The 12,394-nt window shown below is 46.0% G+C and overlaps 1 protein-coding gene across 3 annotated transcripts in view; it reads right to left on the reverse strand.

Annotated features, from left to right (window-relative positions):
• Smarcal1 (SWI/SNF related, matrix associated, actin dependent regulator of chromatin, subfamily a like 1) overlaps window positions 1-12,394 on the reverse strand; it is a 62,380-nt gene that overhangs the window by 5,253 nt on the left and 44,733 nt on the right. For all 3 annotated transcript variants that reach the window (XM_045148230.1, XM_004662848.2, XM_045148231.1), the window contains 4 exons: window positions 9,118-9,188; window positions 4,554-4,656; window positions 1,949-2,131; window positions 395-495 (listed from right to left, as the gene is read on the reverse strand). In XM_045148230.1, coding sequence (XP_045004165.1) covers window positions 395-495; window positions 1,949-2,131; window positions 4,554-4,656; window positions 9,118-9,188 — 458 coding nt within the window. The remainder of the gene's footprint in view (window positions 1-394; window positions 496-1,948; window positions 2,132-4,553; window positions 4,657-9,117; window positions 9,189-12,394) is intronic.

Raw genomic sequence — 12,394 nt, forward strand, 5'->3', positions numbered from 1 at the left:
CACACACACACTGATTCCATCATGCAATACCACATGGCCCAGGATGAGCCATTTTCTTCATCATGTCCAGCAGTAAGCCTCGCAAGCAGGAGGTGGCTGTAACACCGTACATTAGAAAAGAGGCAAGAAAACCTGTCTGGGAACACTGTTTTACAAGCTAAATTCCACCTTAATTCTAAGGTCCCCTCTTTTTCTCAGAGCAGTGGGGAAAGTCACTTCCCCAGAGAGCAATAGTGACTAGGACGAGGCATGGTCGTGATGAAAGAGGGAAGCATCACCAGTGGCTCTCTGTATAGGGCCCCGAGGGCAAAAACACAAGAACGGAAGGAGCAAAGGGAACACCCTCTGCCCATCCCAACTCAGCTCTTTACCCAGGCCACCCGGCCACACATACCAAAGGTAGTCATCCGCTGTGCCTTTCGCCACCAGGTAATGAATTCCCACAGAGCCTGTCTGTCCGATGCGGTGCACCCGGTCCTCTGCCTGGATCAGCACCTGTGTGGCCAGGGAACAAAACAGTTAGAGAAAGGCGTTAAGCAGCCCAGCCACCAAAGCAGGTGGCCTCTTGTGAACCATCCCCCTGAGCTACTTTATCCAAAGGGGCCTTACCAAGCGCTTTCATCCTCACAGTGTTTCAATGTCTCAACAATCTAATTCTTTATTTCTTTATTTTTTTGTTTATATATTTGAGAGTGACAGACAGACAGAGAAAACAAGAAACAGATAGAGAGAATGGGTGCACCAGGGCCTCCAGCCACTGCAAAGGAACTCCAGACGCATGCACCCACTTGTGCATCTGGCTAACGTGGGTCCTGGGGAACTGAGCCTCAAACCGGGGTCCTTAGGCTTCACAGGCAAGTGCTTAACTGCTAAGCCATCTCTCCAGCCCCAACAATGTAGCTCTTGTTAGAACCACACACAGCCCTGGCTGGGGACCCGGTATCTGTTACATACCTCTGTGCAATGCATTGTTACCCTGTAAGTAGCTGGAGATCTCACACCCATGAGAAGGGCCCTGTATAATGAGTGGGGGGTAAGGGCAGTGTTTTCATATGGTGGTCAGTCCCGACTTCAAGAATGAAAGTCTGTCTACAGTCGTGTTTTATGAGGGGCCTTGACCCTGAATTCTACAAGGGATCTGCCAGGACCTCAGAGGGAAATTATTTTCTTCTTAAGTTTGGGGACATTGTAATGAGTTCACTAAGCACCTGTCTCTGATCTGCTCTTACACCCCTCGTTATCAGTAAGGTTGGGAGGAAACCCCCAGTGGGGTCGCTCTGCAGGAGGCCCCTTTGGCTAAAGTAGCTCGTGGGGACAGTTCACGAAAGGAGCCTGGGCGTGCGGCCCCGAAGGTCTACACAGGCAGACCGGGCTCTCTGTGCCCAGTTTCCACAAAGGAGATCAGCTCCCTATAACTATGACTCCTCCTCCGCTTATAAAATGGAGTTAAGGGCTGGAGAGATGGCTTGGCGGTTAAGCGCTCGCCTGTGAAGCCTAAGGACCCCGGTTCGAGGCTCGGTTCCCCAGGTCCCACGTTAGCCAGATGCACAAGGGGACGCACGCGTCTGGAGTTCGTTTGCAGAGGCTGGAAGCCCTGGCGCGCCCATTCTCTCTCTCTCCCTCTATCTGTCTTTCTCTGTGTGTCTGTCGCTCTCAAATAAATAAATAAAAAATGAACAAAAAATATTTTAAAAAATTTACAAATAAAATGGAGTTAATAATCTCACATCAAGCTCCTCACGGTCCTGCTGTGAAGACCTAAGAACTAGCCGACAGATGTAGTGTTGAAAAGGAGTGAAAACCGCCAAGTACAAACACAGTTAAGGAGGAGACCAGAACAGACACCAAAACCAGCACTAATCACGCTGAGGACACGTCTGTTAACCGTGGCCCCGAACTCTCCACCGTAAGCACGCCTAGCGGGATTGCGGTCTACTCTCTCCCTTACCCCAGGGTTCCAAAACAGCTCTGCGAACACCACCAGGTCGGCTGAGGAGAAGGTGAGGCCCATGTTGGCAGCCGTGATGGACAGCACTGCCACGGTGTGCCCTTCAGACAGCTGGAACCGCTGGCAGAGCTCCTCTCGGTCTGCTGAGGGGGTGGAGCCATCGATGCGGATGTGCTGAACGCGCTGGGGACGAGGGAGAAACCGAGGCGTGATGCAAGAGCCGCCGGGAGCTGCCCACCACGCCCACCAGCCGTGGCCCCAAAGCAGAGCCACCCTACTGTTCAACTCTGCCTCCAGGGCATTCCTTACCCCTGCTTGCTTTCTCTTCTTTTTAAAAAAATTATTTATTTATTGGCAAGCAGAGAGAACAGAGACAGACAGAGAGAATTGGCACTCCAGGACCTCCAGCCACTGCAAACTCCAGATGCCTTCACCAATTTGTGTATCTAGCTTTATGTGGGTACCAGGTAATTGAGCCTGGGTCCTTAGGCTTTGCAGCAAGTGCCTTAACTGCTGAGCCATTCTCTCTAGTCCCTGTTTTCTTTTCTTTTTTTTTTGAGGTAGGGTCTCACTCTAGCCCAGGCTGACCTGGAATTCACTACGGAGTCTCAGGGTGGCCTTGAACTCATGGCAATCCTCCTACCTCTGCCTCCCGAGTGCTGGGATTAAAGGCGTGCGCCACCACGCCCGGCTCCTGTTTTCTTTTTAAATTAAGCGTTTTGTTTGTTCTGGAGACAGAGACTGGATCCTAGGCTGGCTGTGGCCTTGAACTCCTATGCATTAGAAGGAACACCTGGTCCTCCCCCTTCTCCTCCAAAGTGCTGGAGTACAAGCAGCCACTTCCAGACCCATGTGTACAATTCTGGGGATGAAACCCAGGGTCTCAGACATGCTGGGTAAGCACTCAACCAACTGAACTACATCCCCAGCCCTTAAAATTAAACTTTGAGGGGTTGAAGAAGTCTCAGTCTTTTATTATTTAAAAACTAATCCTTGAGGGCTGGAGAGATGGCTTAGCGGTTAAGGTGTTTGCCTGCAAAGCCAAAGGATCCCCATTCTATTCTTCAGGACCCATGTAAGCCAGATGTACAAGGGGGCACATACATCTGGAGTTAGTTTGCAGTGGCTGGAGGCTCTGGCACACCCATTCTCTCCTTCTCTGTCTGCCTCTTTCTCACTCTTAAATATGTTTAAAAAAAATTAATCCTTGAAATAAATACAGTGAGACTTTTCATTTCCTCAGTCTGGGTGGGAGATACACAGGTGTTTTTATTACTCTTTAAACATTACATAAGTGTAAACAACAAAGGAAGAAGAAAGAAAACATTATCCTAAGCTTAAGTAAAAGTGAAAATACAAGGTGTTTAGCTTTAAGGCACATCCCTATGAATCCTTCGTTATTTCTTGCTCACTTTCACTACGGCCATAAAGCTCTGTACTGAAGTCCACCATGTGCAATTGGGTAGCAATGAGGAGGAACCAAAGGAAGGAATAAAAGACGGCAGCCACTTAAATGCTTTCATATTATGACGGAGAGAATGGGAGAGGCCCCTGGAGACATTCCTAAAGCAAGGCTTCTAGATGTCTACTTGAGCCAGGATGAAGCAGAATGCCACATTCGGGAAACATTGAGGCATTTGTTATGACCCACTTGTGTGTGCATGTTCATGAGTGTGAGCACACCATGGCCCACACGTGGAGGTCAGAGGACAACTTTTGGGTTGGCCCACGCCTGTCCACCTCATTTGAGGCAGGGCTTCTTGTTCTGCCGTTCTCTGCTGCGCTCACCACAGCTTACTGGAAATTCTCCCATCTCGCCTCTGCATCATCATGTTGGGGTTACAGAAGCCTGCCACAGTTTCTGGGCTTTTTATGTGGGATCTGGGGGTACAATTCATATACTCCGGCTTGAGTGGCAAACACTTTATCTGCTGAGCCATGCCCCCCCCCACCAACCCTGGGCCAATATTTTGAGCTCACTGTGGGTCAAGAACTGTTCTTCAGGGCTGGAGAGATGGCTTAGTGGTTAAGTGCTTGCCTGTGAAGCCTAAGGACCATGGTTCGAGGCTTGACTCCCCAGGACCCACGTTAGCCAGATGCACAAGGGGGTGCATGTGTCTGGAGTTTGTATGTAGTGGCTGGAGGCCCTGGCACACCCCTTCTCTCTCTTTCTTTCTATCTGCCTCTTTGTCACTTTCAAATAAATAAAAATAAATAACAACAAAAAAAGAGAACTCTTCTTCATGGCTGGAGGGATGGCTTAGTGGTTAAGGCATTTGCCTGCAAAGCCAAAGGACCTAGGTTCGATTCCCCAGGACCCACGTTAGCCAGATGCACAAGGGGGCACAAGCGTCTGGAGTTCGTTTGCAGTAGTTGGAAGCCCTGCTGTGCCCATTTCTCTCTCTGTCTCTCTCTCTTTCCCCCTCTTTCTCTGTCAAGTAAATAAATAAAAATAAACTATTTTTTAAAAAAGAACTCTTCTTCAGGTCTTCAGCAGTGTTTCTAGAAAGCATCACCCCACTTCATCGCTTAGTACCGACCTCACCTTGCTCAGAACCACCTGACGTGTGGACAATACTAGCCGAGAGCTTCACAGAGAGCTTACCTTCCTTTCCAGTTCCTTTGTCACTGCATCAAGAACCACCTTATGGTGAGCAAACACTAGAAACTTCTCTCTTCCACTTTCCAGAAGGTCCAAGATATATTCACTGGATTTGACGACAACAAAACAGATTAAGCATATACTCATGCACTGCGGGTTAGTGATCAAAATGTGACTTCATATCTTCAAGTATCTCCCTTTCCAGCCCACTCTCCTCCTCCTCTGAGTGCTGACTTTCTCCTTTGCTCTCACACCAGGTTACATGAAAATGGGAAGCAGTTGGGGAAACTGTCTTCTGACACATACAGAAGGAGTTCTATCCCTTTTAGTTATTTCCCATGTAAAAACAAAAAAAGTATTCTTATGCTTTATGTGTCTCCAGTATGTGATTTAGACATTCTTTTTTAAAAAAAAACTCTTTTAAAAAATATTTTATTATTCATTCATTTATTTATTTGACAGAGAAAGAGAGAGAGACAATGGGCACTCCAGGGCTTCCAGCCATTGCAAACAAACTCCAGATACATGCGCCCCCTTGTGCATCTGGCTAATGTGGGTCCTGGGGAATCGAACCAGGGTCTTTTGGCTTTGCAGGCAAATGCCTTAACCGCTAAGCCATCCCTCCAGCCCTAAACATTCTTATCAACTGGATTATCTAAGGATATAGTAACTATAGTTGCTACTATCACCATATTCTGTTTTCATTACAAAGTGAGGTTAGTCACTGTACATCTAGGCTGGGATTAGTTAGGGGACTCGACCATATACACATTTCTAGAAGCTCAGCATTAGGAAACAAGTAATGATACAGAAGAAACGTTGAGGAGATGCCCTCCAGTTCCCATCCCCTTAGACCTCAGATGACAAGGCCCACAGCTAATTCAGTGGTGACGGAGTTGTTTACCCAGGCAAAGGAATATGGCAGAGAGGATCCCATTTGCATGCCTCCCTTTTAGTTTATTTCTTTCCTCCATCCTTCATAGTTTTTAACTTCATAATTCCTAACTACAAGCCCTGGGTCTTAAAGGCAGGTTACCACTCCCAGGGACTTTTGGGGTAGGGCGTCACCAAGTCAGCACACCCTTTCTATTCCCCCCCCCCCCCCGCCCCCTGGATTCGCAGTTTGTGGAGATGCACCACCCGAAGTAGAGGTGAGCCTGCGCAGGTAACTACCGCTCACTTCCTCAGCACAAAACCCTCACCCAGCCTGAGGTCATCCCTAGACAAAGGCATGGTGAGACAGAGTAGCCAATGACTTCTTTAAAGCATAGATCTCAGTACCCTATGCCAGGAAGGGTTGGAAAGGTACGGGCTGCCTCTAAACATCTAAGAATTATTTTCCAACAACATTACAACTCACCAAGGTACCAGGTTAGAGCTCAGTTTGTAACCATTACACTGGGAGAATATACTTTAATTATTTTCAGAGACATAAAATTTACCATGATATAAGCAAAAGAGTTTACTGCCATACCATTGAAAAATCACAGAGTCGCAACACTCACTGGTGAGCTCATAAAAACTCTTGAGCCCAGTCTTCCTAGTGAGCCTTTGCCCTGTACATCTAAGAGAGCTTAACTGTTCTAGCCATTTTGAGTCTTTCTTTTTGTTACCAGAGTAGAAATATTTGTCTACTATAGTAATGTTGTCTGTTACACTAAAAGATGTGCATTAAACTGAAAGCAAGCAACAGCAAAATTAAAAAAAAAAAGGAAGAAAAACAGCTACAAAGGAAATTGGGGTTTTAAGATTTATGATCCAATTTCCACTCACTAAATATGTGTCAGGGAGATCCAGAGATTTCTAGCAGATTTACTCAGTATCTACATTTTAAAAATGAGGCAATGTAGTCAACCCATGGATTTCACCAAGAGGCTATAAATATAAAATGAATTGAGGTAAAAATTTGTTTGGAATCTAAAGTGTTATACAAATTGTCATAGAATTTTAAGATAGAATGCATACAGTATAACCCAGATTTATTTATGAGGTGGTGAGATGGGTAGAGGTTGGGAATATTACACCCTCGGTTCGATCTCTAACACTGCAAAAATAAAATAAAACAGAGCTGGAGAGGTGGCTCAGCAGTTAAGGTGCTTGTGCTTGCAAAGCCTGACAGTTTGGGTTCAATTCCCCAGGACCCACATAAAGCCAGCTGTACAAAGTGGCACATGCATCTGGTATTTGTTTGCAGTGGCTGGAGACCCTGGTGCACCCATTCTCTCTGTCTGTCTGTCACTCTCTCTCTGCTTACAAATAAATAAATACTTAAAAAAAATAGAAAAATCTAAAAATAAAATAGAATAGTCTAGTGGTCATAGGTTATATTTTAAATTCTAAGGGAAATGGGCGTTTGTAAGCCTGATACCTGAAGAGAGAGGCATGCCACACACCCTGACTTTTGTCATGGGCTGAGGGAATGAGGCAACAAACTCAACCCCTTGCCACCTGTTACTCAGTAACATATGTGTGTGTGTGTGTGTGTTGGCAGAAACAATTCACCTTGATTTCGGAGAGAAGTTTCCAGGCCACAGAGGCACACCTGGTGTTCAAGTTTCCCATGACAATGTCACAGATGCAGGGCACAGTGGGCAGAGGATGTAGGAAAACAATATGACGTCAGTGGTCTCCATGGGTACATGAATTGAGCGGGGGCGGGGCAGCAACTCTCTCCTCACAGGCAAGGGCGGGGCTAAGCGAATGACCCTTCTCACTGTATCCACAGATCTCAGGGCCACAGCCACATGGCCCCACTCAACCCATGTGAAATCTGCCTTTGTTGTGATGGAGTCACTTTGGTCATTATTCCACTAGAACCACACATGACAATCAAGCAATTAAAACATTAGGCACAGGGCTGAAGGGATGGCTTAGTGATGAAGGTGTTTGCCTGCAAAGCCAAAGGACCCAGGTTCGATTCCCCAGGACCCACACTAGCCAGATGCACAAGGTGGCACATGCATCTGGAGTTTGTTTACAGTGGCTGGAGGCCCTGGTGCGCCCCATTCTCTCTCTCCCCCCCTTTCTCTGTCAAATAAATAAATAAAATAAAACTTTTTTAAAAAAAAATTAGGCACAATGCACGGTGTTAGGATTACCTCTAGTTCCAACTGCAGTGAAATCAGAAATTGGATTTATCTTTTCTGTCTTTAAGAAAGACAAAGAATTGAGGTTTCTTTTTTTCAGTCAGTGAATAATTCTTAGAGTAGAAACTATTACTTCGGTTTTAATTTATAGGCAGAAACACAATTATGTGTGGCAATGGCCAGGTATCCCTTTTTGTTGAAAGAACTTGGACCTGTCTTTTTATTTAAGTAAATGATGGCTGAAGACTCGTGTCTTTGGAGAACACAAGAGTATCTCTATGAGGTGGATTTTCCCCTTTCCTTCTTTCCTCTTTTCCTTCCTTCCTTCCCTTCCTCTCTTTCTCTTTCTTTTTATGAAAGGCAAAGGCAAGTGATCCCAGTTCTGGTCAGAAGAACATCCTCCCTTGTTGTGTGTGGGCCAAGCCTGCTGGGCTTCCCCAGGACACTTGATTGTTGGGCAGGCTCTCAGAGACCCCAAGTACAAGCTGGTAGTGATATCAGCTACCCAGCAACTTACAGCTGGTAGGTGACAATGGAGTCACGATGACCAAGGCTTATTGTCAAGGTAGCCATAAATCTGGTCTCTGATAAATTCTTACCAATAAAACCATTCTGGAAGACAAAAGTAGTAATGATATTTTTCTAAAAACCATTTAAAAATATTTTCTTTATTTATTTATTAGAGGGAGAGAGAGAGACTGAGCCTCTAGTCACTGCAAATGACATATGCGCCACCATCTGCATCTGGCTTATGTGGGCTCTGGGGAGTCAAACCTGGGTCCTTGGGCTTTGTAAGCAAAAGCCTTAAGTGCCAAAGCAAAAAAACTTTTTTTTTTTTTTTTTTGAGGAAAGCTATCACTCTAGCTCAGGCTGAGGGCTGGGATTAAAGGTATGAGCCACAACACCCAACTTACATTAAAATTTTCTTTTTAGAATCACATGACCCCCATAAACTCCTATGTTCTGAATGCTTGGCATCCAGATGGCGACAGTTTGGGAAGTGGAGTGTTGCTGGAGGAGGAGTGCTACGGGGGGTGACCTTAGGGTTGTTATAGCCTGCTCCCCCTTGCCAGAGCTCAGCTCACTCTCCTGCTGCTGTTTCCACCTGCTGTGGCAGAGGTGACGTCCAGCCTCTGCTTACGCCATGCACCCCTGCCGTCGTGGAGCTTCCCCTTCGGACTGTAAGCCAAGATAAATGCTTTTCTCTCATCAAAAAAAAAAATTTTCTTTTTAAATATATTTTATTTATTTATGAGAGAGAGAGAGAGAATAAGAATGGGCATACCAAGGCTTCCAACCACTGCAAACAAACTCCAGATGCATGCACCCCCTTGAGCATCTGGCTTATATGGGTCCTGGGGAGTTGAACCGGGGTCCTTTTGGTTTTGCTGGCAAATGCCTTAACTGCTAGGCCATCTGTCCAGCCCAACATTTTCTTTATAAGGTGAAAGAGAGAGAGAGAACGACGGGTAGTGACTCACATGACGCATGGGATTTTAGCTTCAGCTGTCCTGTTGAAGAAAACAATGAGGGCCTCTTTCTGCTGTTGTTTCTGTTGGAAAAGACGACACACATTAAAGCCCACCCCCAGAGCTCTGGGACAACCTCGCCCAGCAGACAGGCTGCTGAGCTTTCCCATCTCAGTGGCCAGTCACCAGAGCTGGCAGTAACTGATCTACTTGGGCTTTGGTCACATCGTGGGAACTGCCTGGCCCTGTCACTGAATGAGCACTATTCTAGGGATGAGATGGGAAAATTGTCAGGTGACGGGGCTGACTACATGCACACACCCATGTGACCCACTGAACTATGGTCTTGGCCAAGCATACCTTTCTACTGTAGCCTGGCAAAACTTAACTTCCTTCTTTCCTTTCCTTCCTTGCCTTCCTCACTTCCCAAGTCAAAGTCTCTCTGTGCAGCCCAGGCTGGTCTTCCACCCCCTAGCCAGCCTCCCAAGTGCCGAAGTTACACATGTACACTACCCTATCTGGCTGCCTCCTCCTTGTCCTTGTTTTGTTCCGGTGCTGGGGATCGAACCCAAGGTCTTGTGTTTGCTGGGCAAGCACACTCACTGAGCTAAATTCCGAGCCTCATTCCTTCTGTTTCTTTTGCCAAGTTCCATGCTCAATTGACCAAGTTCACCTGTGTCCAAACTTACTGAGTTGATTCCATCTAACCTAATGTATTCTAGTGTATTTCAAAACCATCATTCATGTGTCTGGCCTGTCTCATACAAAGGAATTAATTCCCAGGAGAAGAGACCATGTTTTCAGGTTGCATCTAAATGTAAACAATGTTAGGGAGGCATGGTGGAAGCAAAAGACAGTCTCAGAAAACAAAACAAAAAGAAAGAATGCTAAGTAATTTAGCTACTTTAATAATAACAGGAGATAACACTGATGACACTCACAGTATCTTAACTTCTTTCTAGGATACAGGCCCAGTTTGAGGCCTGCACAGCTCTGCCTCTCTACCCCACCCCCAACACACACTCCCTTTCACCTGGTGCTGGCTAGCTCATAGACTTCATGAAGTCCACCCCAGATTCCCAAGGGTTCCTTACAGCAGGTTAGGCCCTCTGACTTCTACAATCCCTAGGTGGATGTGTCCAAGGGACAGCGTAGGCTTACATATACCCGGAGCCTCCCTCAATCAGACTACCCCGTCCTCAGCCTTCCCTTCTCTTCAGACCGTCCACCTGTCTCACCTGCTCTCATGCACTATTTCCTGGCAAGACAGGAAGAGGGGAAAACGCACAATGAGAGGGTGAAACCGTGGAGCATCTCCAGCAGCTGCAGGCGTGAAAACAAACATCTCCGCTGCCCAGTGGGATGGCTTCCTGGGCTGACCCTTCAGTGGCAATACACACCAAATGCCTTTCTTTAAAAAAATAGGCCCAAACCCTACGTTCCAGCAACTTTACTATTTACAATGTATTCCCATGGGGCTGGAGAGACGGCACAGCGGTTAAAGGCACTTGCTTATATGGCCTATGGCTGAAGGTTCAAGTCCCCAGCCACCCACATAAAGCCAGGCATTCATTGGTGGCAATAAGAGACTCTGGCGTACTCAAGCGCATGCATACACACACACGCGCACATACATACAAATAAGTAAATAGTTAAAAATAAACAACTAAAACGTATCATCGTGATAGACTTAGGTGTGCACAGATGCACACACAAGCTTTGGTTACAGTACAGTGTGACTCAGAATTGTAAATGAAGGTGAACGCAAAAATGGCCAGCAAAATACTAATACTGACATGTGAGAGGAGACTAGACAGTCGTCAAATGCTGTTTTAAAGGAATACTTCAGGGCTACAGAGATGGCTTGGCAGTTAAAGGCACTTGCCGGGCTGGAGAGATGGCTTAGCGGTTAAGCGCTTGCCTGTGAAGCCTAAGGACCCCGGTTCGAGGCTCGGTTCCCCAGGACCCACGTTAGCCAGATGCACAAGGGGGCGCACGCGTCTGGAGTTCGTTTGCAGTGGCTGGAAGCCCTGGCGCGCCCATTCTCTCTCTCTGCCTCTTTCTCTCTCTGTCGCTATCAAATAAATACATAAAAATAAACAACAACAAAAAAAAGGCACTTGCCTGGGTTCAATTCCCCGGGACCCATGTAAAGCCAGATGCACAAAGTGGCGCATGCATCTAGAATTCACTTATAGTGACAAGAGACCCTGGTGCATGCATTCTCTCTGTCCTTGCAAATTAATCATAAAATTATTTTCAAAAATACATATATTGCTGGGCATGGTGGCACACACCTTTCATCCCAGCAGTCGGGAGGCAGAGGTAGGAGGATCGCCGTGAGTTCGATGCCACCCTGAAAACTACATAGTGAATTCCAGGTCAGCCTGAGCTAGTGAGACTCTACCTCTAAAAAACAAAAAAACAACAAAAAAATTTATACACACACACACATAGCTGGGTATGGTGGTATACGCCTTTAATCCTAGTACCTCGGAGGCAGAGGTTGGAGGAGCGCTATGAGTTTGAGGCCACATAGACTACATAGTGAATTCCTGGGCTACAGCAAGACCTTACCTTGAAAGACAAACAATCCCCCTCCCAAAATACCCATATATTGTTCACATCATATATTTTATCTGTGCCTATTTTATATAGCTAGATATAAATATTTTACACAGAAGTACTTATATGTAACTATATTTTATATAGAGATGCCCACATATACATAGGCATATATAAATATATTGTAAGCAAAATATACGCATTATAGAAAAAAAACATGCAAATAGTACATGCCAAAATTAAGTAATACCAAAGGTAATTACTTTTATAGCACAGTCCAAAAAAATAACAAGCATTATTTCTTATAGTGTTCTAAGACTATGTAAGTGATAAAGGTACTGTTATCTCCACTTGCACGGATGAGAAAATTGGGCAAGGCACTCCGGTGATTTCAGTTGGTAACTTCCACTCAACAGACCTAGACTTGGGCACCCAAGTGCGCCTCTGGGGCCCCACCTAGACTCAGAACCCAAGGGTAAGAATTCAGGGACTGATACCTCAAAGCACCACACTCAGCATGGAGCCAGTGTTTAAAAAACATTACTGAACTGGAGGCCACCCTGAGACTACATAGTGAATTCCAGGTCAGCCTGGGCCAGAGTGAAACCCTACCTTGAAAAACCAAAAATAAAATTAAACAAATAAAAATGTTACTGAAGCCAGGCGTGGTGGCGCATGCCTTTAATCCCAGCACTGGAGGTAGGAGAGGTAGAAGGATTGCTGT

Source organism: Jaculus jaculus, chromosome 4 (assembly GCF_020740685.1).
Source record: "Jaculus jaculus isolate mJacJac1 chromosome 4, mJacJac1.mat.Y.cur, whole genome shotgun sequence".
Classification (NCBI taxonomy): Eukaryota; Metazoa; Chordata; class Mammalia; order Rodentia; family Dipodidae; genus Jaculus; species Jaculus jaculus.